At 44.0% G+C, this 27878-nt stretch overlaps 2 protein-coding genes across 9 annotated transcripts in view; both read right to left on the bottom strand.

Annotated features, from left to right (window-relative positions):
• DCLRE1C (DNA cross-link repair 1C) overlaps positions 1–26458 on the bottom strand; it is a 31757-nt gene extending 5299 nt beyond the window's left edge. The window contains exons 1-12 of one of the 8 annotated variants that reach the window (XM_054507350.2): positions 26185–26271; positions 22764–22815; positions 21822–21906; positions 20309–20393; positions 15361–15420; positions 13453–13508; positions 12816–12917; positions 12147–12219; positions 11817–11957; positions 7356–7457; positions 4920–5056; positions 3949–4003 (exon numbers count right to left, since the gene is read on the bottom strand). In XM_054507350.2, the coding sequence (XP_054363325.2) occupies positions 3949–4003; positions 4920–5056; positions 7356–7457; positions 11817–11957; positions 12147–12219; positions 12816–12917; positions 13453–13454 (612 nt within the window). In that variant the 5' untranslated portion in view covers positions 13455–13508; positions 15361–15420; positions 20309–20393; ... (1 more) ...; positions 22764–22815; positions 26185–26271. Of the gene's footprint in view, positions 1–3948; positions 4004–4919; positions 5057–7355; positions 7458–11816; positions 11958–12146; positions 12220–12815; positions 12918–13452; positions 13509–15360; positions 15421–20308; positions 20394–21821; positions 21907–22763; positions 22816–26184 lie in introns of those variants that run through there. The other 7 variants (XM_045874370.3, XM_045874373.3, XM_064592030.1 and 4 more) reach the window with 7 other exon arrangements.
• LOC123844212 (small nuclear ribonucleoprotein G-like) lies at positions 15427–20302 on the bottom strand. Its single transcript, XM_054507352.1, has one exon. The coding sequence runs from the start codon at positions 17269–17271 to the stop codon at positions 17035–17037; it is 237 nt and encodes a 78-aa protein (XP_054363327.1). The 5' UTR covers positions 17272–20302; the 3' UTR covers positions 15427–17034.
• Positions 26459–27878: the final 1420 nt, after the last annotated feature.

The raw sequence follows: 27878 nt of genomic DNA, 5'->3' as shown, positions 1-27878 counted from the left end.
ACAGCGGGGCCTGGGAATCAGGATATTTAAATGTTCTTCAGGTGATTCTGTTCCACAGCAAGGACTAGGAATTACTGATTAGTGGAATTCAAAGATTTTTTTTTTAACATTTTATTTATTTGACAGCGAGAGCGCACAAGTAGGGGGGAGGGGCACAGGGAGAGGGAGAAACAAGCCCCCTGCTGAGTAGGGAACCCACTGCTGGGCTTAATCCCAGAGCCCTGGGATCATGACCTGAGCCAAAGGCAGACACTTAACTGATTGAGCCACCCAGGCACCCCTTTATTTCTTTAAATGACATTAGTTTCCTTGTCTAAGGAAGTCACCCATAATTAACTAATTCCCCTCAAGTAAATTAGAATTAAGCTGAATATTTAATACACACAAGAAAACAAGGTCTTAGAATTGCATTTCTTCCTCCAACAAATAAAATAGGGAAATTGCATCTTCCACGATGCTTGATCTGTTCTAAATTTATTCTAATCTAGAGGACAATTGCATGCAAAAATTTCATGACTACCTTGATTTTATGCAAAGTTCAGAATGCTAAATAGGAACTCTGTCACTATTCCTCAAAACATCTCTACAATGTAGACAAGTTTCGGCTTTGTCACTTAATAGATCTTGGTGAGCATGTGACCTTGGTCAAGTTACCTGAAGTCTCTAAGTTATTAGATTCTTCATCTCAAAGTGTAAATGAAATAATGCATGTGAAGTGTTCAGCACCTGGCATATGTTTAACATTCAATGAAATTATTCATCACAAAGATGATAATGACAACACAAAGGATTTTATTCCCTTCTGCAAATGGGGAAACTGAGTTCTGAGTAATTATTAGAACCCAACTTTACCAAATCAAAAGAGGTGGGAACCCAGGAATTATCAGTAACTCCATATTAAAATAAAGTGGCTACCTTATTTAACACAGGAGAAAAAAGAAGACCAATTCATTCTTCAGGTATTTTTCATAAATTCTTTTGTATTTTCAGAGCAGGCATGCAAACAGAAACTATTATTTACCTGCCCACAACCTATATGATTTGCATAATTAATTCAAGGTTGAGGCTGGTAGAAATCTGAGGCTACTTCTACTTAGAAACGAAGTGGCCAAAGGAGACAAGAGACACCTCCTACAGGGGCACCCTCTGTCCCTTGTACAAGCTGATCTCCTTACATCAGATGACTGCTTTAAAACAATTCATGAACACTGTCTATTCTCATTATCCGTAGGGGTTATGTTCCTTGAGATCACTGGGAATGGTGAATTAGCAAACAGTGAACCACTACTCCTAAGGGGAAGATAAGGTTCCTGTGAACCTCTGGTCACTGCATTCTTGTCAACCTATCATGCATCACCTTGTTTTACATGTGTTTGTGTTTAAAGACACCAATTCAGGGAGGCCTGGGTGGCTCAGTCGGTTAAGCGTCTGCCTTCGGCTCAGGTTACGATCCCAGGGTCCTGGGATACAGTCCCACATCTGGCTCTTTGCTCAGTGCGGAACCTGTTTCTTCCTCTGCCCCTCCCCCGCACCCTGGGCTTGTGCGTGCGCACGGCTCTCTGACAAACAAAATCTTAAAAAAAAAAAAAAAGACACCTATTCAGTATGTACTGTTGTTGATTCATTACTACTGAACTCACATTCATCAGCACCATAACTCATCCCTGAACCAAGCTTATCAAACACATGGATGTTCTCCATAAGGCACATCCCAGCCTCTGTGCTTAGGAACATACACAGCACCTCAGCACTGCACCTGGGGGCCATTTTAAACAGTGAAACCCCTCCAGAAAAGCACAGAAATGTGTACAACACAGCACTAAACTGACTGCAAAAGGACCCCTGTTTACCCTATGAGCTCAGCGGAGAGGGCAGAGCACCCCCTTGTTCAGCCTAAATTGGGAATATGCATGGCCAGTGACTCCCATTTCTCACCACTCTGCTGGGCACGTCCGCAAACAACCATGCACCACTGCAACTATATTAATTTGGGGGTCACAAATTTTAGTGAGCAAGCAAACTTGTAAATAAGGAATCCACAGATAAGGAGGATCAGCTGTATTTAGGAAAAAAAACTGACAGGAAATGATACTTAAAATCTATTTACGGGGGCGCCTGGGTGGCTTGGTAAAGCGGCCAACTCTTGGTTTCAGTGCAAGTCATGATCTCAGGGTCATGACATCGAGCCCCACATGGGGCTCTGCAGGGAGTGTGCTCAAGATTCTCTCTTCTCTCTCTCTGCCCCTCCCCCTGCTCGAGTGCATGCTCTAAAGTAATTTTTTTAAATCTACTATTTATGTTTTTAAATATATTTCAACATGATCTATACTTAGGATAGGCCTATTAATTAGAGCACTTTTCAGGAAAGCCTGTCTCCTTCTCACCACCCTGAGAGAATATGACCAAGCACAGCTCACGGTGACCCTCCATGTGGGTGACCACTAGGGCTAATCCAGGGGGCGTGTGGAGGGCCGACGGCAGGGCAGTGGAGGGGGGGGGGGGTTATCTGCTTCATCTCTCTGCTCAAGCACCAGGGAATATCTCCTTCCTGGGGGGTAATTGCATAAAATCCCAGGACGGCTTATGGGCCAGAAGTAGTCCTAAGTGAAAAAGTAAGGTCTACCCTCTTCCCTGATTAGATGCCTTCCCCGTGGCTGAGACAGAGAGGATACTCAGCCACTAAGAGATCAAAAGGAAGGGACCCTGATGCTGAGCCAGATGCCAAACCAAAGACAAATCCCCAGGAGGAGACTGACAACAATCTGAGATTTCAGGATAAAATGAGGAAAACACAGTAAATTATACCATCACAATGAACTCCTTCCAAGCTGCTGTCAGATAACCTATTTGTACCTGAAAGTTAAGGTCAGTTATTTAATAGAGAGGTCACTGGTATTTTGATAATATGATAAAGAATCATTTACAATACTACGGCTGACTTGATAAGAATGCCACTACCTGGAGCTCTGGAAGAATCCACCTGTTCAAATCATTAACACGGCCACGGCTCACTGCTGCAGTGCTGTATCCATGTATCCCAAATACAAAAATAATAGTTATCAGGGAAATCAAGTTTTAAGTGCCGAAATGGTCAAACTAAAATTATATGTGACTTAAAGTGTCATACAAAGTCTGATTTTATATACCTTTTTCTCCTGATACGTACACGAAATTACTAAAACTCAACACTTCTAAGATGCTAGCATTTACTTTAGAAATGCATGAGGAGTACGCAAATACATTACACATATCAAGTTCCCACTCTAGTGAGTAGGTCAATTTCCTATATAAAAAGGATCCTAACAATGCAACTGAATTACTGAACTCTACATCTGAAACTAATGATGTTCTATATGTTGGCTAATTAAGAAAAAAAAAAGGATCCTAATGAAACCAATTAATAAGCCTTCTTAAACTGAGTAATTCCAATATAGTATGTCCTTCCCAAGAACAAGGTCTTTATCTCAATCACCTTGGTTTTTCCCTAGTGCCAAATATTCAGGACTATTTTTTAAATAGTTTTTCAGCACAATCAAATTTTGGAGGAAGACGACAAAAATCTGGACAGCACCTTAAGGCTGCCCATGAGATTTTATCTGTGGTACTCCTTCACGTAAGATCTATGATCCTCTTATGACAAGTGAACAGAGCAACTGAAGTGGGGAAGTTAAAATACATGCAGGAAGCAAGACTCGAAGAAAGCCTTAATCATCAATATTCTTCAATGTTTAGGCTGAAAACAAGTGATAATAGCCAATTTCCTCTGTACTCAGTAAACACAGCTCATCTACTGACATGTTCCCTAAATGTCTTTAGGAAAAGCCACAACAAATCTTAAGCAGTAGAAAAAGAGATGCCTCTGGTAGTCAAGGGGACTACTGCTGCCAACCATCAAGGGGCTGCCAAAGCAGTTGGCAACAGGGTTCTGAGTTCATGGGATCCTCTTACCTCACTGTAGGAAGAATGAAAAGAAAAACAAGCTCTGTATGAACTCTCTCCAGTCCTGAAGGGAAATGAAAACACAAAATTAAAAGGTCACGTATCAAAGCTAAGTTCTCAATTTCATGCCTTCCCACTTAGTCTATTCCAATATGAAATCACCCTACAATCAAGGGTTTCTCCCTGGGACAAGAGGGAACTCTTTCCAGAAATATTTGTAGACATTCTGAATACCCAATATTAAGGAAGTACTGCCAAAATATGATGATCGTTATGGTACTCCTCTACTCCACCAAGGGCTTCTATGCCCCACGACGTCAGTTCCCCACTCCCTGACAAGCAAGGCGCAGTCACTCTCCAGCCATCTGACTGGAGTAGACCTCAGGAAACCCTGGCTAATGGTATTGGCCGTTAGGCAGGTTTGGAAATAGCACCTCTTTAAATAGCATTTAAATTTTGGAAGGTATTCTCCACAATTATAGTATATCCTTCCCTTTGGGTTAGGCTAGATTGCATTTAAACTAAAATAAATAAGGGCGACTGGGAGACTGAGTCGGTTAAGCATCTGCCTTCAGCTCAGGTCAGGATCTCCAGGTCCTGTGATCAGCCTGCATCGGGCTCCCTGCTCAGCTGAGAGTTGGGTTCTCTCTCCCTCTGCCCCTCCCCTTGCCCCTTCTATCAAATAAATAAAATCTTAGATTTTATTTATTTGATAGAGAGTGCACAAGCACAAGCAGGGGGAGCGGCAGGCAGAGGGAGAGGAAGAAGCAGACCCCCTGCTGAGCAAGGAGCCTGATGCGGGACTCAACCCCAGGATCCCGGGATCATGACCTGAGCCAAAGGCAGACGCTTAACCGACTAAGCCACCCAGGCGCCCCAATAAATAAAATCTTTAAAAAGAAACAAACAAAAAGCTAAAATAAATCAGGTAAGTTACCTCAAAAGCAAGGTTTCTCTCAAAAGAGAGGTTGCTTTCTTACCTCACAATTACATTTGTTTTTCTGGTTCTTTCTCCAAACCACATAGTGGATGGCTTAATGCTGATTGTGTGGAGTGGAATTCTATTTTTGGAAATAATTCCACAAGGTAATTTATTCCAATGAAAATATTCCTCTGCCTAAAAGATTTCAGAAACAGAAAAGCAGTTCAACACTTTCAACAAATTTGTAGGCACGGTCTCAAAAACAAATGTTTACAAGTTTAGGACATCAAATAAGAAAGTAGATGTAAAGAGACAATCAGGTAATTCCAGATTTAGGACCACTCTGCAAAATGACTGACCTGGTCTCTTCGAAAATATCAATGTCCTGAAGAAAAGCAAAAGGCTGGAGACTTGATCTACATCAAGAGATGCAAGAGGCCACAGTGACCGCAACAAACACCTGACCTTTGCTCAGGATGCCCTGCTCCCCCTCCACAGGCTAAAAAGGACACTACTCCCCAACCAGGGAAGAATGAATATGGGCTACATAACCAATTTTTTGCAAAATAAAGTTGGAGGAAAAAGAAACAAAAGTGTTTTTAAAAGGCTGAAAAACAGTGGGACTATTTTCCTGAAGACGTCATGTTTAGATCAGGTTTCCTACGAAACTGTTAGCACTCCGTTCCAATCAAAGGCCATCGGGGGCCTTTTCGTGTGGGTCCTGACGAGGAGGGGGCCGCCGAGGAGCACGCTGGGGCGCTGCGAGCTGTGAGCGGTATTCCTGAGGCCATGGGACCGGAGAACGAAGCCATTCGAAGGAGTGTTCCAAGGCAAGTAGCCATGTGGGAAGCGACAGGAGTGACAGTTACAAAGGCAGCTACTTTGTGGGATGTAAGAAAACCCAGGGCAGGGCGCCTGGGTGGCTCAGTCGGGTAAGCGGCTGCCTTCGGCTCAGGTCATGATCCTGGAGTCCCTGGATCGAGTCCCTCATCGGGCTCCCTGGTCGGCAGGGAGTCTGCTTCTCCCTCTGACCCTCCCACCTCTCATGCTCTCTCTATCTCATTCTCTCTCTCAAATAAATAAATAAAATCTTTAAAAAAGAAAAAAAGAAAAAAAAGAAAACTCAGGGCAGAGAAATCTGCCAATTAAAAGATTTACGGGACTTGTGAGGATGAAGGGCTACAAGTCCAACAAAAAAGGGACAAAACAGTTGCTATTCTGTATCTACGTGATTTTATCCATCTGTGAATTCAGTGAGGATGTGTGTGTCTATGTAGACACACAAAAGGATGAAAGTTCATGACTCAGGTTATGATATGCAGCTTACCAATCACCAAAATAATTTCTTACCTTATAGTTATCCTACAGTGGTGTGAAGTAGTATATTCCATGCTACAGGTAAGATTTTTTTTTTTTTTTTTTTTTAATTTATGCTTTACTTTAGGGCTGAGCAAGTCTACTTTAGGTTTTTTTGGCGATGGAGCCAATATTACTACCACAATGAGTATCTAAATATATAAATGCAGGGCGCCTGGGCGGCTCAGATGGTTAAGCATCTGCCTTCGGCTCGGGTCATGATCCCAGGGTCCTGGGATCGAGTCCCGCATCGGGCTTCCTGCTCCTTGGGAGCCTGCTTCTCCCTCTGCCTCTCTCTCTCTGTCTCTTATGAATAAATAAAATCTTAAAAATAAATAAATAAATATATATATATATATATATATATATAAATGCAGTGTTTACTAAAATAAAAATTACTCTGCATTTGAATGCTCAGATATTTTAAAATTTAGAGGAAAATCATGATCATGCAAAGCCCCGCTTCTGAAGATCATGATTTAGTATTAGTGATGCTGAATGACTATATATTTGAGAGGGAAAAAAATGTTAAGGGTAAATGCAAAATTTAATACCTGACCTTTAGTAACAGAAGGGCATTTAATAAGTGAACGGAGTTCTACAGTGGCATTCGAAAATGAATTACAAATGAGTTGCAAAAACACTAAAAACGCTCATTTGAAACTGGACCAGCAATACATAAAACCATTTCAAAGCCTGAAGCAAAGGTATATCTAAGTATTTATATCAAATGAGTAGAAAAAAATAGTTTATAAATGTGCACATAGGTCATGAGTCTCAAATATAAGTAACAATGGATTATAAATGTTTTAAGTTATAAGCTCTAACATATTACTAATTTCATTACAAATACATTACTCACATAATTCACTACAAATACACATGTATCAAATGCGTATAGATTTATTTCACAAAAAAACGAAGCGGGTCCATGTGTTTCCTGCCACACTGTCTACGGCAACGCAACACCGTGACAGCCAGCTGCACAGCCTGGGGTAATACTGCAGGATCTCAGCCTCGATGGTCACATTTGTAAACTGAAGGGCCTAGAAAATGGGATTTCAGAGCTTCCTTCTGGACCTAAAATTCCATTTTCCATGCATCACACCCACAATAAGAAAAACAATTTACTCCGTACCTTCGGATGGCGACAGGCATGGATCTGAGTCCTACGGTCCGTTGTGAGATGATGAAGAATGTCCGGCATGTTTCTAAACATGTCCAGTTTGTCCACATGAATCTGAGTAAAATAACACATATAGGCGTATTATTTGAATTGTATTTCCTATAAAGAAATTGTTCAAGGGTAATGATGCAGGGCAAATCATCCAGTTAGTGAACTTTCTGCTTTCTTAAAACTTAGTTTTTGGCGGGGCGCCTGGGACCCAGCCCCATGTTGGGCTCCCCGCTCAGCACCGAGTCTGCTTGCCCCCACCCCAAAATAAATAAAACCTTTATAACAAAACAAAATAAAACCCTAGTTATTGGCCATGTCAGTGCACACTGGTATTCTGCCAGGATGTCAACAGGCAAAGGACAAAGACCATATTCCCACCAGTCAGCATTAGTGCCTATTGGTGGTGGTAATAAAACATTCTGGAGACTCAGTTGGTGGATTTTATTGAATCATGCTAATACAACTGACCCTGAACAACACAGCGGTTGGGACTACCAACAAAGGGACTCAGTCAAAAATCCCCATAACTTTCTACTCCCCAAGAATTTAACTACTAATAGCCTACTATTGACCGGAAGCCTTACCAAAACACATATTTTGTACATGTATCACATACTGTATTCTATAATAAAGCAAGCTAAAGAAAAGGTTATTCAGAAAATCATAAGAGAAAATACACTTAGAGTACTGCACTGTATTTTTTTTTATCGAAGCACAGTTTACCCACATTGTTACATTACTTTCCGGTGTACAACACAGTGATTAGACAACACTATAATTCTATAGGTTCTATAGGTTATGCTGTGCTCACAAGTGTAGCCACCATCTGTCATCACACAGTACTGTGAATGATACAATACCACATTTATGGAAGAAAATCCACGTATAAATGGACCCATGTAGTTCAAACCCATGTTCAAGGGTCAAGGGTCAACTCTACTGTCCTTCAATCCGTCAAGAGTCATTCAACTCATATTTATTGTGCACCTACTATATTTAGAATATATTCTAAATACTGGGTATACTGCAGTGAACAATCAAGAATCACTGACTTGTAAAGACACAGCCCCAACATGCAATGTAAGTAAGGGCAGTTTTAGGGGGAACACAGCTGGAGTAGGAAGCAGACCCAGAATCCCCCCTTACCACACGCCCCTTTACAGGATTGAAAGGGGGGCAGGCAGATGCAGAAAAGCAAAACAAAAAAACCTTAGCCACCTTTAGAATTTTAAGGTTAATACATTTAAATTGTTAAACTAATGTGTCGGTTTTTTGTTTTTTTTTTTAAAGATTTTATTTATTTGAGAGCAAGAATGAGAGACAGCATGAGAGGGAGGAGGGTCAGAGGGAGAAGCAGGCTCCCTGCCAAGCAGGGAGCCCGATGCGGGACTCGATCCCGGGACTCCAGGATCATGACCTGAGCCGAAGGCAGTCGCTTAACCAACTGAGCCACCCAGGCGCCCCTAATGTGTCGGTTTTAAAAGATTCCCTCCTTTAACGTAACATGTACCTAAATTAATGTAAGGACTATGAAATGGCACAAAGAAGTATTCTCTCGGGACCCCTGGGTGGCTCAGTCTGTTAAGCGTCTGCCTTCAGCTCCGGTCATGATCCCAGGGTCCTGGGATTGAGTCCCTGCATCGGGCTCCCTGCTTGGCGAGGAACCTCCTTCCCCCTCTGCCACTCCCCCTGCTTGTGCTCTCTCTGACAAATAAATAAATAAAAATCTTAAAAAAAAAAAAGTATTCTCTCTCATTTTGAAATCTGATTAACAATAGATTAGAATGAGGGCGCCTGGATGGCTCAGTTGGTTAAGCGACTGCCTTCAGCTCAGGTCATGATCCTGGAGTCCCGGGATCGAGTCCCGCATCAGGCTCCCTGCTCGGTGGGGAGTCTGCTTCTCCCTCTGACCCTCCCCCCTCTCATGTGCTTTTTCTCATTCTCTCTCTCAAATAAATAAATAAAATCTTAAAAACAAAAACAATAGATTAGAATGATGTCAAATCACCATGGTAATTAACACCAAGACAAGCATAAAAAGAATCCAACGTAACTGCTTACTTATCCTGTGGCCTATTCCACTCACTCCCTGTTTACTAACGACTCCTAGGAAGTAACAATAAATTTGCTTTTCTGGACTCTCTAAGGAGATAAAAAGGGGTAAATTTTGAGGTGTACAGAGATACAAAAACTTTTATCCTCAACGAAAATAAAGAAGCCTGAAAAAGTTGCCAGAGATCATCTCTGAGGTCCCTTAGTCAAAAACCTCCCTGTTGTCCCTTTTTAAATTCCTGATCAATTTCAGTTGTTTCTATCCCCTACAAAGGGACTCAGGGGCCTGAGAGAGGACTCACACCAGAGGGGCTCTGAGGTCACTGGGTTACCACCCAAGGCTGCTCTCCCCCATCCCCACCCCCTCCTCGGCCCATGGTCCCGTCCTGTAAGGCCTTCCCGGATTTCACACATGCGAACATTTTTTTTTTTTAAGATTTTATTTATTTATCTGACAGAGAGAGACACAGCGAGAGAGGGAACACAAGCAGTGGGAGTGGGAGAGGGAGAAGCAGGCTTCCCGCCGAGCAGGGAGCCCGATGCGGGGCTCGATCCCAGGACCCTGGGATCATGACCTGAGCCGAAGGCAGACGCTTAACGACTGAGCCACCCAGGCGCCCCAACGAACATTTACAGTAAACACCAACTTGGGACTGATAAGTGGCTGCTACCTTTGTATTTCATCAAGAGAGGGCAGGAGGTTAAAAAAAAAAAAAAAAAAGCGGATAATAGAGATCAGTGTATGTGTGTGTGTGCGCGCGCGCACGTCCACGACCTGTTATCACTGTGATTTTAACACATGAAAAAGTGCTCAACATCACTCGGCATCAGGGAAATCCAAATCAAAACCTCAACGAGATACCACCTCACACCAGTCAGAATGGCTAAAATTAACAAGTCAGGAAACAACAGATGTTGGCTAGGATGTGGAGAAAGGGGAACTCTCTTACACTGTTGGTGGGAATGCAAGCTGGTGCAGCCACTCTGGAAAACAGTATGGAGGTTCCTCAAAAAGTTGAAAATAGAGCTACCATACGATCCAGCAATTGCACTACTGGGTATTTACCCCAAAGATACAAATGTAGGGATCCGAAGGGGTACGTGCACCCCGATGTTTATAGCAGCAATGTCCACAATAGCCAAACTGTGGAAGGAGCCAAGATGTCCATCGACAGATGAATGGATAAAGAAGAGGTGGTATATAGATACACAAAGGAATACTACTCAGCCATCAAAAGGAATGAACTCTTGCCATTTGCAACGAAGTGTATGGAACTAGAGGGTATTATGCTGAGCAAAATAAGTCAATCAGAGAAAAACATGTATCATATGATCTCACTGATTTGAGGAATTCTTAATCTCAGGAAACAAACTGAGGGTTGCTGGAGTGGTGCGGGGTGGGAGGGATGGGGTGGCTGGGTGATGGACATTGGGGAGGGTATGTGCTATGGTGAGCGCCGTGGGGGGGGAAAAAAGCAATTTTAACACCAAAAAAACAGGAATGACAATCTCAGAATGAGAGCAAATCCTTCTCAAAATGGAGAATTCACAACTTTATACCAATGTATTTTGACAGAGGGACATACGGAAGAAAAACATTAAGGAAAGAAGGACCAACGCAGTCAAGACTTATGAAGGGAGGGAGGGAGGCATTTTTAAAATTTCATATGCAGAAAAGCTAGATCTTTTTTATTTTACTGAATGACACTGCGTAGAACTAAGTTCTTGGCACAAGTTTATTGGCTGGGGGACCTATGTTAAAAGGTACAAAACAGAATGGAACTTAAATGTCCAGCTTGCTCCAGCACTTTGTTTTATTCAGGGTCATTACCAGAACCCCATCTTATCTCAGGGGACAAGAGCAGAAGCCACAGGCTCGGCGGCCACACTCATGCCCTGGGCTCCGTGGCTCCGCCTGAGAGCCCAGCACCGAGCCACGAGGGAGGGACAGGTGAAATAAAACTCCCTCCCAGCCTGATCTGAAGCTTCCATACTCTAGGACAGTGCTTTTCACACACCTGGACCAGGACCCACAGAAAGAAATAGGTTTCCCAGGGCAACTCAGGACACACATGCATACATGTACGTAAACATATGTGTCTGATTCTCTACCACAAGCAGGGGGAGAGGTGAAGGCACAGGGAGAAGCAGACTCCCCACTGAGCAGGGAGCAGACGTGGGGCTCGATCCCAGGAACCTGGCACCATGACCTGAGCCAAAGGCAGACGGTTAACGATTGAGCCACCCAGGCCCCCAACACATGCCCTTTCATAGGCTGCTTCCTTATTGCAGTCGGTTTTTGGGGGGCGGGAAGAGGGAGGAAAGGAGAGGATGGAAGGAGCAATAGAAAAGGAGGAGCCATCACCATACCTGGACTCCAAATTCTTCACTAAGATTGGTGAATAGGTACTCATACCCGTAAGCTGCTTTGCAGTTCAGCCACACAACATGGTATGGACTCCGAGTGATCCAGCTTCGAACCAGCTCTACTACTCCACTCAGACACTCCTCCTGGTCAGGAGTTTTAAAAGGCATTTAACACTTTTAAGAACGTCACTCACCCTTTCCACTCCCAACAGTCACAGGTACTAATGCCAATTAATTATGGGACGATTATGAACTGACATGTTATTCTAGAAACTTCCTACTAGAAATACAACCACACCCCGGTTACCACCCTGCTTCTACGGGGAGACTTACTCGACTAGGAATTTGATAAAATTTTGGATCACAGAAAGTAGTATCTAAGTATACACTTTGGATGTCTTTCACTCTAGAAAAAAAAAAAACAACAATTGGTGTTAACCATCTAATGTGAAATAAAACATATGTGAAGTTTAAATTCTCACTAATATTAGAGGGTGTCCCATTGAATTTGGAATTTTTTTGTGAAATCAATTTTGTTGGGAAATGATTTCCACACAATAAATTACACAGATGTGTAAATATGGTTCAGTGAATTTTGACAAGTTCACATAACTACTGCCCCAATCAACATACAGAAAGTTACCATCACCCCATTTTAAGAAGAAAATTTTGCTTTACTGTCACAAATATAATAAACTTCGACTTCTACCTGAAACAAAGGCTTGTATTTGGGGGGAAAGGAGCAGTAAAACTCTTTAGATGATTCAGTCCTCCAAGAATTACATGAAGTCTGGGGCGCCTGGGTGGCTCAGTCAGTTAAGCATCTGACTTCTGATTTCCTCTCAGGTCACGATCTCGGGGTCATGAGATGGAGCCCCGCGTCGGGCTCCGTGCTGGGCGTGGAGTCTGGCTGGGATTCTCTCTTTCTCCCCCTCTGCCCCTCCCCCTGCTCATGCACGCCCTCTCAAAAAAAAAAAAAGGGAATTACATAAAGTCCAATACCTGCCCCCGGAGTGCAGAAGCTCCATTCTGGAAGCTTCTCCCTTTGCCAACCTGAAGTCCCCCGTGTACAAGACTGTTCCATTATTGCCCTGAAATAAAAACCTGAGAAGGAAATATGTCTTGGTGACAACACCCTCATAAAGCAAATACACATTAAATCCACAGCAAATGTTTCCTGCCGAACATAGCCACCTGCAATACAGTATTAATGGGACTTTAACAGCTCTACACCCTACCAGGCACTCAGCCGCCACCTTTTCGGGGGGTGGGGGGGAGGCAGATAACATAATGGAATGTACTATTGCCTTTGCAGTAGGCATCCCCCGAAATGTGTTAGCACTCTCAACTACAGATCACTCCTGCTCATGGAGAGAAAAATCCATGGGAGAAGAAAATGCAAAGCCAATGGAGAAACGGCCATGGAAGGCTTCCATTATAAGAAAGCCACATTTCTAACTTGATCTTCACCTCAGTCCCCCAAGTTCAATTTGGAAACAAAGATTAAAGAAATTGCCATCTACATATTAAAGAAGTAATATCCCTACACATATTATTTTCTAGACCCTAAACATTTATTTCTACAAACACAATACATATCCATGCATAATAAAATGGCAAAATAGATGAGCCCCCTTACATAACTGATCCTGGACAATGACCAGCTGGTAAGAGAGTCACAACCACCTCTTCCTTCTAAAAAGAAAATAAAGAAAAAATAATAATAATAGAAGTTAACAGCAGAACCCAGTTCCCCTCAATAGAACAGATTCAGGTATTTCTCCAGCATGTGGTATGTCATTTCCTCACACGCCAAATCCTGGAGACACATGGAATCCTCACCCACAGAACGACAGTCAAACACAGCGAGAGTATAACCCAGCAACTCCACTCCGAGCTACACACACGAGAGAAATGAAAACGGGCATCCACACGAAAACCTGGGCGTGAATGTCCACAGCGGCACTGCTCCTACTACCCAACAAGTAGAAACAACCAAAATGTCGATCAGCTGATGAGCGAACGAACAGGATGTGGTCTCTCCACACAATGGAATGTTATTCGGGCCACGGCAAGACATGAAATCCTGACATCATACCACAACATGGATAAACCGTGAAACCATTATGCAAAGTGAAAGAAGCGAGTCACAAAAGACCACATCAGTACGATTTCATTGATACGAAATGTCCAGAACAGGCAAATCCTACAGACTTAGAGTAGTGGTTGCCATGGGCTGGGGGAGGGAGAAGTAGGGAATGACTGCTAATGGGTATAGGGTTTCTTTTTGGGTGATGAAAATACTTGAAAAATGATTGTGGTGGTGAACACACAACTCCGTGAATATACTAAAAGCCACTGAACCATGCATTTTAAATGGGGTGAACTGTATGGTATATGAATGATATCTCAATAAAGCTATTATTAAACTAAAAAAAAAAAAAAAAGGCTGATGTCGTCTGGGCCCAGGTCACCATTCTACATGTACTGTCCTACTAGGGCAGAGCTCTGGACACGCTCGCTCGCTCCCAATAACGGCGATTCCTCCCGGAAGTCTAATGTCATTCATTCCGATGGCCCCCTTAGAGCAAGGGTCCTGTGGTTAGTGGAGACACAATGCATGGAGCCACAGTGCATGAGAATAAACAAAGGACCAGAGTGGGATGGCCAGACTCTGGTCAACAGGAGCTGCCTGCTCTCTGGAGCCCAGTTTTGACAACACCTTTCACCAACATAAGGCAGCGAGGCAATCAGAGGAATCTGGCATTCACTAACTGAGGTCAGCATTTAGGGACCTTCGGGCTATCCTTTTTCCCTCCTTTTTAACCCGCCCTCAACTGGCCCTGCAGTCCTCCCTTGGTGAACAATTCAATGAGGACGACTTCACACACCTGATCTTCTCCAGAGAGGAGATGTGAAAAGTCAGCCTGATCCTGGTTAAACAACGGACACCCTTCAGAGTTCAATGTGTCGACAAAGCAGGTTATAACCAGGCCATGGAACGAATATTAACTAGATTTACCATAAAATAGGAAAATACTTCCTGGCCCTAGGAAGAATTTGAGGTAAAAAAAAATGAAAGGTCCATAATCTTGATTATTAAACCAATACATTCACAAAAGAAAAGTACCTGCTTCTAAATTTAAGGACAAAAAGTATATTGGATCCACTTGGACACTGTTTCTTAAGTAAGAAATAATTCAGAAAAAAAGAAAATCACAAATACATATATTTGCTACAAAAGCACTAAGCACATTATATCCTGAATATTATAATAAACATAATAAATGTAACAATGACATTATGTAATAATATCAATACCTGGAGTTCTCATCATTAGCAGGTAACATACTAAAAAGGAGCAATTCACACAGAAGTCTACCTTGTAGACTATGTAGAAAAGAAATACAACACAAATATTTTTTTTTCCCTACAAACTCACCCAATTACTATAACTTTCATTTATGGTAAGATGAGCATTCAAAATAACAGAGAAAAACAATCATATTATTAAACAATAATTTTTAAAAATTATATTTTTACTTACCTCGCCTGACGCTTCATCGACTAAAGGTATCTGAGTAGGAGTTTCAATTTCAATGGATATCTATTAAAATAAGAGATCATATGTACATCATACCAAGTGTTTTCAGTTTTTCATGGATTTACAAACCTTTGCCATCTCAAACACAAAAAAGGGACTTAGAAGAAGTTACTAAGACTGTGTAACAATTTCTGATTTCGCGATACTGAACATTTTAGCAGCTTGAAGACATGATAGAGCTAAAGGATCGCCTTTCCTGTGGCTGACGTGGCAACATGGATTAAATGCCTCCTAAACTTACATATCCCTTGACACAGCAATTCTATTTCCATGAATTCAATTTTTCTCCCTTCACCTCCCCATCCCTGTCCTCCCACTGCCCTCTCCCCTCTCAACTTGAGTCTCAGTAACACATGTGGCCATGTGCTCTGCATGCTTAGGCTTCATGCTGCAAAATGCAGCCTGGATCCATCCCTGAGGTGCTGGCCTAATTCACAGATTCGGGCTGCGGCAGAGGGCTCCGAGGTGGCCTGGTCCATTTTACTACGACAGCAACTCACACAAGAGGCATTCAGTAAGTAGCTGATGAATAAATTAACGTAATTGTTCATCTTTTCAGTCCACTGATATCCTAAAACTTACAGTGACTGAGACTTGGGTGTTAAAAATATCCTTGCATTCTGGGGGCGCCTGGGTGGCTCGGTGTGGTTAAGCGTCTGCCTTTGGCTCAGGTCCCACATCCAGCTCCCTGCTCATTGGGGGTCTGCTTCTCTCCCCCGCTCATGCTCTCTCTCAAATAAATAAAATCTTAAAAAAAAAAAAAATCCTTGCATTCTGGAATAAACACATTGTATTGTATTCACAAAGCACTTATTTATTACTGTGAGATTCAGTTAGCTACCACCTTAATCAGGATATTCACGTGGTCATACATGAAATGGCTTTTCTCCCTGTTGCACTATCATTATCAATTCTGCCAACAAGGCTGAGCAGCTCATCTCTTTACTATATCCCACAAAAACTCATCCAGTATGGGGATTATTTGTCCTTTGAACATTTGGCAAAATGCACCTATAAAACCATCTGGACCTGGGGCTTTATTGAAGAAGAGATCTTTGTTGGGGCGCCTGGGTGGCTCAGTTGGTTGGGTGGCTGCCTTCGGCTCAGGTCGTGGTCCTGGAGTCCCGGGATCGAGTCCCGCATCAGGCTCCCTGCTTGGTGGGGAGTCTGCTTCTCCCTCTCCCGCTCCCCCCCTTGTGCTCTCTCTCTCTCTCTCTCTCAAATAAATTAAAAAAAAAAAATCTAAAAAAAAAAAAATAAGAGATCTTTGTTAAGTTGTTTTAATTTCTTCAATGTTTACTTATTCAAGTTTTCCACTTTTCTTGCCTCAATTTGATACCTTCCTACTTATCCAGATATTTATCCACTTCGACTAAATTATCAAATATACGATCATTAATTTTCCAATAAATGCACTGCTATTAATAGTTATTTTCCTTTTATCATTCTGTATTTTTATACGCATCTTCTTTTTTTTGACTATTATAAAAGTTCACTTAACAAAAAAGTTCAATATGAAAATGCACACGACCTGGTTTTTATATTGGAGTGAAACAGGTACAATGGAGAGGGGACATGTGGAAGCAGTTGATTTCTTTTCATGAACACACCCATTGTTTATACTTGGTCCAAGGCTTCTAACATGATGAGACTATTTCCTCGTATTACCACCATTCCAGTATTGTTCTGTTGCCTACTATTGTTCATTGCCATTTCCACACATTCATCTATCACAAGATTCATAAATGGATCAAACACCCACAATATTCCTTGGTCATGTCTGCCACCATTTAATTTCAATGATAATTTCTTGTCCATAAATTTTTTCAACTCGGGAGGGTGAGCTTTGCTCATGGTGTCTACTTGGCGAGCTCAAAGGTGCCTCCAGACGGAATTCGTGGTGTCCCTCACCCTCCCGCAGTAGGTCCGGCATCTTCTTTTTCTAATCTTGGCAGAAATCTCTCTCTATCCCTCTAAAGATGAGCTTTTACTTTTGTTAATCTTCCCTTTTATTTTCTGTGGTAGTTGTCAGCCTCTGTATCGCTACCTTGTCTTTTTACCTTTATTATTCCTTCTTCCACATAACCTTAAATTTGCTTTGTTGCTCCTTTTCCTTCTTACTAAGACTCAATCCATGTAATTCTGGTCTTTGTTTTTGAAGAAATGTACTTAATGCTGTCAATTTCCCTTCAAGTGCTAATTTAGCTGTGTCACACACATTTTGGTGTGTCGTGTTCTCACTGTCCATCAGTTCTAAGTACTGCATGTTTTTCTTTACAACTTCCTCTTTAACCTAATGGTTATTATATGCACTGAGTTCCTACATATGTGGATGATTTTAGCTCTCCTTTTATTTGTGACTTCTAGCATCATTGCATTGTACTCAGAGAAAAGATCACTAGGATTTCCTACTTCTTTTGTGCCACAGTGCATAGTCAATTGTTGTAAATGTTCCATGTATACCAAAGATCTTTTCCCTTTGGGTGCCTTGGATTGCTGTTAGCTCACATTTATTAATCATGCCCTTCAAATCTATCTTATTTCCTGCCTCCTTCCTCTTTCAGTTTCTTTTTTTTTTTTTAAGATTTTATTTGACAGAGAGAGAGAGAGAGAGAGCACAAGCAGGGGGAGCAGCAGAGGTAGAAGCAGACTCCCCACTGAGCAGGGAGCCCAATGCAGGGCTCGATCCCAGGACCCTGGGATCATGACCTGAGCCGAAGGCAGACGCTTAACCGACTGAGCCCCCCAGGCGGGCCCCTCTTTCAGTTTCTGAGAGTGGTGTGGAAAGTGCTCCGGCTACGACTGCTGAGCTGCCTAGTGTCCCTTAGACTGTGAGGCGGCCTTGTACCCCATCAACTTAGCTGAGCTGGAACTGTCCCACAAGTCCTTTCCATGTACACCTCCAGGTGGGCGCTGGCCCCAAGAAACATCCGTGTGAGATCTGGAAGGCCAAAGTGAACCAGTAGCCATGTCGTAATGCTCGCACGGGCGCCAGAAGTGCTAACAGCTCATGGACGTGCACCTGCTGGCTCAGCCCGCAGACAGGGCAGGACTGCAGCAAGCCCACCTTCGGCTGTGTCTCCTCCTTCAGCTTCTCGAAGGCCTGGGCCAGGAGTGTGAAACTCAGTGGCAACGGGGGGCTGCAGCACTAGCCAGCCTGGGAGGAGTGAGACACAGACAGGGGTCCCAGGTTGTCCTTGTGGGTTCCAGCCCACCTCTACCCTTCTCCGCTTCTCTCTCAGCTCAGCTCATCTCTCTCTGCTGGCCGGCGGGTCCACGGCAACTTCAGGCCTAAGAGCAGGCCAAGGTTGCAGCCTCGGTGATGGCTCACTCTGGGGAGTGGGAATGGACCCCAGCCCAGGCTGAATGTGCCACATGTGCACCGACAGGGGCTGCCAGCACTGTATGCCCCACACTGCGGCGCAAGAGACTGCGGAGAGAGCGGAGCCCCAGCTGGGAGGAAGTGGCTCTTCCGGCCGACAGAGGGTGGCAGTGACTGGCCCTGGTTTTTATTGTGGTTGTGGGGTGGGGTGCCTGGGCTTGCGTGGTTCAAACCAGGTCAGGGCCAAGGGAGGGGTAGGCTTTTTTTTTTTTTAATAAGATTTTTTAAATTTATTTGACAGAGAAAGAGAGAGAGAGAGCACAAGCGGGGAGGAGGGTCAGAGGGAGAGGAAAAAGAAGGCTCCCCACTGAGCAAGGAGCCCGATGCGGGACGCAATCCCAGGACCCTGGGATCATGACCTGGGCCGAAGGCAGACGCTCAACCAACTGAGCCACCCAGGTGCCCCAGGGCTTTTTTTTTTTTGTAATCAGCTTGCCCAAATGTGGGGCAGAAGTAGAAAGAGGATGTGAGAGCTGAAAGCTGGTAGCAGGCAAACATCAAACAGACTCTGACACTTCTCAGACTTCTCTGCCAGTTCCCACGATGACCTAAAGTTTAATCCACAGAGTGCACCCTAACTGCATTCCCCGCCAGTGGTTCTCTTTCTCTGATCAAGCACTGGGGGATCAGTGATGACTGTATCCCGTTTGAGCTACTCTGTCAATTGCATGTTACGTTCCTATCTTCTGGATCCATGGTTCCTTCGGACAGTAAATAACATCCTCTTTGAAACAAGATCTCCTTTTGCCTTCAATTCTATTTTGTATGACATAAAAACTGCCACTCTGGCATTTTTAGCTTCTAATTGTTTAGTACATCTTTTCCTTTTTTTGTTTATTTCCATTTCAACCTGCATTTATCCTTTTGTTTTATCTAAGTCTCTTGTAGACTAAGACTGGTGGAACTTTTTTTTTTTAACCTAAACTGAGAAAATTATATTTTGAGCAGGAGTTGAATTAAAGCCATATTTATAGTAATTACTGTTGTAATAGGACTTTTCCTGGCATCTTTACATTTTCCATATGCCATTCTTTTGTTTCTCCCCTTTACTATGCTTTCCATTGGACAGCTCCATTTTATTCTGTCAGATTCAAAGCTGTCCACTCTCTTTATTCCAGTTGTTATCCCTTTATCATAACCCATAAGATGTGTTCATTTTTCCTAAACTATGTCATGACCTAAATAAAAGGATTTATCGATTGGGTTAAACATTTTACACTTTGAAGTATTAAAATGCAACTTAGCAAGAGTTAATGAGATTAAACCAACAAAACCAAGACCCAAGATCAAACTGCGAGGGACGAGAAGAACAAATCTGCAACAATAAAATGTTGGCCTCTTCGAAACTGATGAATTACAAAGACTAAACATCAACACTGTAACTAATGTAGATAAATGTAGCGTAGGAGGAACTGGGCTTTGAATAATTCCAACGCTTTGTTTAATCGACCTCGAAAAATATTTCCCCTTGAGAAAAAGAATTAGTGTCATTCAAAAAATAAAACTTACGATTCGTTTCTCCCAAAATTTGTACTTCGGGCTAGTTAACAACAACTCTTTAGTAACAGGTGAACAGTATAAGCAAACCTTCAAGCTGAAAGGAAGAAATTTAGAAAAGCTGTGTCAGTACAATCCACAGCGAGCCACTGGGTGACCAGAAAATACATTTCATTACTTATCAGTTATCTCAAGTCATTCAGACACTGAGCTGGCTGAACAACTGTTAGAGCAGTTCCCAACATGCCACCACCTGTGACTAGCTAGGTCCCATCAAGACCGCAAAGAGGGGGGTGCCTGGCTGGCTCAGTCGGTAGAGCGTGCGACTCTGGATCTTGGGGCTGTAAGTTAGAGCCCCACATTTGGTGTAGAGATTACTTAAAAATAAAAAATGTTTTTAAAGATTTATTTATTTACTTTGAGAGAGAAGAGGGGGAGAGCGTGTGAGCAAGGAGGAGCAGAGGGAGAGGCAGAGGATCCCAGGCAGACTCCCCACTGAGCACAGAGCCCACATGGGGCTCAATCCCACAACCCTGGGATCATGACCCTGGGATCATGACCTGAGCTGAAATTAAGAGCCAGTCGCTTAACAGACTACACCACCCAGGAGTCCCCCCTTAAAAATAAAATCTTTAAAAAAAAAAAAAAAAGGTGCAAAAGGACAAAGGGGAAGCAGATGAGAGAAAATACTGTGCCCTCTGACCTCCTCAAAAGGGTGTTCCCCATCACTCTTAAAGATACATGTTCGCACATGATCAGGTATGTCTGGAAAGATACCACCAAATGAAGCTATCTCTCAAGAACGAAAGAAGTGGGGAACAGAAGACTTCTGGGTTTTATTTCATATAAACCTCTTCTGTTTTTTAGTGAGGAAAAATCAATTTCATAATAAACTTTAAAAATTCAAAAGCAAAGCTTAGAGGTTAAGAATATAGTCTGTGGTGGACCATATTTTCTAAAGATGGCCACACTAATATATATCCCAACCACACACGCTCTGTTTACAAAACAAATATGGAAATCCCTCCATTGACAGAAGGGGTCTATTTTAACCTCCCCTTCAACCCATCTTTGTAACTGCCTTTGCCAACAGAACGTGGCGAAGGAAAGTCACAGGACTTTGGAGGCTATGTCTCCTGGGCAACATGGCTATCTGCTAGCCCTCCCCGGGGACAGACACTTTCTAAGCCTTGAGTCTCCATTTCAGAAGTTCAGCTACCTTGAAGTCACCATGCCGAAGAGTTTTGTAGCGACAGAGATGCCCAAAAGCCCCAGCTGCCTGATTCTTCTCAGCCTCGGTGTCAAACACTGAATGAATGGGCCTCCAGATAATGGCAGCCCCTGAGGACACCCAGCCAGGCAGAAACCAACACACCCCCCTCCCCCACTGTGCCCTGTCAGCGTTCCCGACCCACAGAAACGGAGAAAGTGAACACACGATTAGTGGATTTAAGTCACTAAGTTTGGGGGTGATTTGTTACGCAGTAACAGATAACTAATATACAGGCTCCAAAATCAGACAGACCTGGTTGAAATCCTGGTCCTGCCACTTACTGGCTGTGTGACCTTGGGCAACTAATTTAACCTCTCTGGTTCCTCAGTTTCCTCATCTGCAAAATAGAAATAATAACGGTATCTATTCAAAAACTTATCAAGAGATCTAATGAGGATGTTTGCTCCGAGAAGACAGGGATTTTCATCTGTGTTGTCACTATTATATCCTCACCGTCCAGGACAGTGCCTGACTCGTCACAGGCACTCAAAGAAACTGTGGAACTCATCAGTGCATAGTGCCTGGCATGTACCCAAGGATTCAATGAATACCGGCTCCCATTTATCACGAACACAGACTAGTGACAGCACTTTGCAGAGAAGACTGACATCCACTGAGTCAGAAGTTAGAGAGTCAACAGGGCCCTTTCATACATAGCTTGAGATTTTGGAATGGACATTTAGGCAAAAGCGGGCTGTAGCAAAAGGATGCAATCGTTTGGCTTAAAGATCCAAAAACATACAATTGTCTTCACAACTACACACACACACACACACACACACAGAAATGAAAATGAACACACTACCGCTACACCCAACAGCATGATGAGTCCTGTTACAATCAGAATGTTAAGTGAAAGAAAACAAATAGAAGGGTCTATTCGGTATGGTTCTACTTATACAAAGTTCACAACCAGCCAAAGCTAAACCATGACGACAAAAAGTCAGGATACAGGTTGCCTCTGGGAGATAAGCGCTGACTGGGAAGAAGGATGGGGATGGGGCTCTGTTCGGGGACACTGGTCCTGTTCTATTTCTCTGTCTGAGTGGAAGCTTCATAGATGTGCTCGCCTGTAAAAGTTCATCTGACTGTGTCCCGTTACGATGTATGTACTTTCCCGTGTGTAAGTCATAGCTCAATTAAAATGTTTACTTAAAAAACACACACACACAGATAAGTAGCAAAATAAATTACCTGCACTCCAACCTTCTTTTCAAGGTAGGGGCTCTTAATCCTTTCATATGATCTAAAAACAAAAGAATCAAAAATCATAAGCACATTTTTTTTTTAAAGATTTTATTTATATATTTGACAGAGACACAGCGAGAGAGGGAACAAGTGGGAGTGGGAGAGGGAGAAGCAGGCTTCCCGCTGAGCAAGGAGCTTGATGTGGGGCTCAATCCCAGGACCCTGGGATCATAACCTGAGCCGAAGGCAGAAGCTTAACGACTGAGCCACCCAGGTGCCCCAGGACATTTTTTTTTTTTTTTTTGAGAGGATCCTTAGGCCGAACAGTTAGTTGTCTGTTCTTTTCAAGCTTCCTTTTAAGAGAAAATATATGAGAGGTTCACTTTTCTTTAAAGATTTATTTATTTGAGAGAGAGAGCATGCACGCTCATGCGGGAGCAGGGGTGGGGGATCTTGAAGCCAACTCCCCACTGAGCAGGGAGTCCAACACAGGGCTGGATCCCATGACCCCAAGATCATGACCTAAGCCGAAATCAAGAGTTGGATGCTCAACCGAGCCCCCAGGCACCCCAAGAGGTTCACTTTTATAAAAGAACTGATTGTGGGCTATTGGCTCTTTCTTCTACAGGTGACATGCATCTGAAAACAGGCCAGGAACCATGGAAAGCTGACCATCTCTGGTCATCATTTAAAAGGAAAACAATCCCCTCCATCTCAGGACAGAGTCTAAATAACTCTGAGTAGCCACAGAAGAATGAGCGACCAGATACTCATTTCAGAACTGCTTCCAGCACTTTCCTTATGTTCTTCTTTAATTTTAATCCAACCATCCCTCGTGCCCCCCTCTATGTGACCCATTCAGTTCCAGGCACTGGAACTCGTTCAGGCTTAGGCCAGCATAAGAAGAGTTTCATTCTCTTCTCAGCCTGCTCTGACTGCTGGGTTGAAGGTATTTCTATCCACACTGGCCCGCTTCTCAGCCCTGCAAATTAACAGATACAGAAACACGGCCTTTAAACATATGGTGCATTCTAATACATTTTGAATCTCCAGCATGGGAAGAACTAGATAGCAGTGACCACACCTTCTCAGTTTAGATGAATCAAACCAATCCTAATTATTCGAATTACCACCAAGACACACACACACACACACCCGCGCGCGCGGCCTCAACTTACCTGTGGTAATCCTTCCTTAACTTCAGAGAAAACAACGCAGTCACCACACCCCCTGCGGCGGACCTTGACCAGACATGTGCGTGCCCGCGGAGGGTGAATCTCCTCAGAGCACTCCTGGTCCAGGCTTGTAGGGCCTATGGGGGCATCCCTGGGCAGGACTTTCGGTTGGGATTTCCAAAGAACTTGTGCCACGGCAAAAAGAGGCTACATCAGGACTCGGCTCCATGCTCCCAAACTAAATCAGCAGGCAGCACTCTGTGGCTGCTTTAATCAAGCCAGCCCAGGACCCCAGCCACCCCCAAGACTGCCAGCCAAGAGAACATGGGTCAGTTTACTTGGTGCTGCGAGGACTGCACCCAGAGTCTCCTTCCCAGGGCCTTTTTCCTTTCGCTGAACCAGATTAGGTCACTGTAAATTGTCCCCTAAAGGGGTCTCCTCCAACCCTGGGCCACTATCTCAGGCCACGGGTCTCCTCTTGTCCTCCAGGCCTCACTGATGCTTAGCAAAGCCTGCCCTGAGCGTAGCCCTGGGTTCCAGATGGTCCATAAACAGGACTGAGTGGGCCGTGGGATGAGATGTTCTATCAAAGTGCGATGTAAATGCATTTATGTGATTTTTTTCCTATCAAAAGAGTCCAAAGATCTTGCCAGATATTCTGTTATCAGTTGGTTCAGACTGACATAAAATACCACAGACAAGGTGGCTTAAACCACAAAATTTCTTACAGTTCTGGAGGCTAAATTCCAAGATCAAGGTGCCAGGGGTGGTTTCTGGTGAGACGTCTCCTCCTGGCTTGCAAATGGCCCTTCTTCAGTGTGTGTGTGTGGAGAGAGAAAAATCTCTATTCCTCTTTTTATAAGGCCATCAATCCTAACGAGTTAGGACCACGCCCTTATAAGCTCATTTAAATTTTGCCTCCTAAAAACCCAATCACCAAATACAGTCACATAGAGGGTTTGAGCTTCAACATATAAATGGGGGGGGGGGGCACAATTCAGTCCACAAGTCCACAGCACATCAAAGAAATATGTTTCTCACAGGTTAAAAACTACCAGTAAGCAGTGTGGGAAATTTCTGAAAGCAGAAGTTGAGTTCTTGCCCTTGATGAGTTTATATTCTGGTTGCATAAACAGACTTACATGTCATGAGAGAACAGGAACAGTTATTATAAACTGCTCAATAATAGGGAGTCAGTTTCTTGCTTAACTTACAAACTAATGATCATGATTTCAGATTCCTTTAGATGGATTCCTTCTCCAAACTCACTACTTGTAAACATAAAGGGCAAGCCCCTACGCCACACTTCCGATCATGGCTAGCACATTTTGAATTCTGAAACTCCAGTGAGGCTCAAGACAAAAGGTAAAACAGAGGTATCCTCGCCCAAGAGGAGATTCACAATGAAAAACATTCTGGAGACTAAGTAGAAAGACCCTCAAAGAGGCTCACAGTGCTATTCAGCAAATCGAGAGAGGAAGTCCAGATTTATCCCCATTGAGAGAAAATTCATAGGTCACAGCAAAAAAGCAGAGGCATTTCCCAAAAGCAGGAACTTCGGCGTACTAGATGTTACGCGTGGCCAACGGTTGCAAAATGAGTGCTCCTCCAGCTCTGGAGACTGGCTAGAACGTTTTAGAGACACTCCAGCCTCACCTGGAGCCTCTAGCCTCCAGGCCTTATCAGGGCCTATTCCCTAACTGTGCGCAGCTGTGAAATCTTAGTATTCTGGTTGCCTCAAACACTAAACTTTTATACTGGTTATGGGCAGAACACCTAAAAGGAGGGGGAGCTTGCACTTCATAGAGCTTTCAGACAGGATGTCTGAGCGTGTGTGCATGCGCTTGCTTGATAATAAATCAAGCAAGCGGGAGGTGGGATAGGGCGGAATTTCATCTGAAACTTGCCTTCTTTATAACATGGAAGCGAAGATGCGGTGGAAGAAATAAGTAATAATCCTCGCTGACCTCTGACTATTCGCAGCTAGGCGAGCTACCAAAAGAACCTAAGTTACGCCTGGTCAAACTGGCCCGGGTGGTTGCGCCAAGTTTCGGTTCCGTCCCGACGTACAGAAGAAATAAAGCCTCAGAGACGCTGGAGAGCCAGGCTGGGACAAGGTGCACCTGCTAGTCTCGGCCCCGGCCTCCCGAAGCCTGCACTCGGCCGCTCGAGCGCCCCGGGCGGCTTCCCTGCGGGGCCAGAACCCGCGCAGCCCGCGTCCCCGGGGCGGGCGGCGCGCCGCGTTCACTCACCCTTGTGGCAGTGGGACAGGAAGTAGGCGCGGGCTTTCAGGTTCTCCCTGTCGAAGCGGTCTATGGAGATGGTTGGGTACTCGGCCATCTGCCCCATGAAGGAACTCATAGCGCCGGCACAGCTCGGCGGACCGGCCCTCACGCCGCCTGCGGAAGCTGAGGTCTTCCCCCGGCGCGCCGCCACTTCCGGGAACCCCCCGCCCCCGCGCCATTGGCCCGCCGGATGCAGCCACGTCCAATCAGAGGAGCCCTGCGGCGGCGGGGCGGTGCCGAGGAGCGTCCCCGGAGAGTCCGCGGCCGGCGAACCGCGTGGTTAATTTGTCCGAACGGCGGGATGCTGGGCGGGGGCAGCCGGCTAGGATCTAGGACGTGGCGCGACGAGGGTGCCTCCTGCCGGCAACCTTGACTCAACACGGGTGGCGTTCTGGTGCAGAGTGCCCGTTGTCTGTGCAGGAACGGTATCGCGAAGGGAAACTGAACACCCGTAGCAGGTGCTCCACCCAAGGATGCAAAGAAGGGAAGGGGGACGCAAAGCTTCGCTTTGAAATCAGACTGCGTTCCACCTCCTGCTTGTCTACTGAGAGCTTGAAAGCCCAGCTCAGTTTCCCTTCTTTCCTTTTCTTCCCAGTTTCTACCTTAGGGAATAACCATAAGGATTGTATGAGAAAAAAATTGTATGTGACTCATGATAGATTCAATAACTGTTAGTTCCCGCTTCCATTTATTTATTTATTCATTTATTTATTTTAAAAGATTTTTATTTATTTATTTGACAGCGAGCACAAGCAGGGGGAACAGCAGGCAGAGGGAAAAAGCAGGCTCCCAGCAGGCTGAGCAAGAAGCCCACTGTGGGACTGGATCCCAGGACCCGGGGATCATGACCTGAGCTGAAGGGAGACGCTTAACAGACTGAGCCACCCAGGTGTCCCTCACTGGAGGGTATTTATTGGACCCCTTCCTAGCAAGTCTCCTTAAACACCACAATATTAATAATCAGAAACAACTCAAACACTCTTGAGGTGTTGCTTTGTGCATACCATTATAATAAGCCTTGTAGTTATTACATAGATGACTAAGATGTGCCTTCAGGTAGGTTTTCAATCCATTTGGAGACAGCACATTTGCAGAATATGGTAAACAAATGCTTCCACAAAGACACAAAGTAATGTGGGGGAAAAAATCCAAGAACAATGACTTTTAAGCGGTGGAATCAAGAATCAGAGTGCCACCCTCACAGAACATCAGCATTTTCCTGCAGCCACGGTACTCAGAATTCTATTCAAATACAGATTTCTCATAAGGTGAAGAAAAAGCAAGGGAGGAGGATGAGGGAGAGTGGGAGCGGTATAGACATCATAATCATTTGAGTAGAGCATTCTGCCAGTATGCTATTGCCAACAGCTTTGATTTCGTATAAGATGGTATGTCTTAGAATAAAGGAGGGCTCAGCTGTATATACCTAACAACAAATTCTGCAGTGAGACTGTGATCTGGAGAATCTGGTGTGTCTACCTCTGACAGGATCTGGAACTCCTGGCAAGGCAGGTCAAGATAATATTCATATGCTTATCTATCCACTTATTTATCCTCTCTTCTTTCCACAATGGATACAGTATGACAGAGTAAAGGGAAATAGGATAAGGGGGAAAAGATAGGTCAGAAAACAGTGAAGATGGGTAGGCACAGCCCACAGA

Source organism: Mirounga angustirostris, unplaced genomic scaffold, assembly GCF_029215605.1.
Source record: "Mirounga angustirostris isolate CCGP_5_RB_7025 unplaced genomic scaffold, mMirAng1.0.hap1 SCAF_5, whole genome shotgun sequence".
NCBI classification, from domain to species: Eukaryota; Metazoa; Chordata; class Mammalia; order Carnivora; family Phocidae; genus Mirounga; species Mirounga angustirostris.
This window is presented reverse-complemented; position numbering and strand designations above follow the sequence as displayed.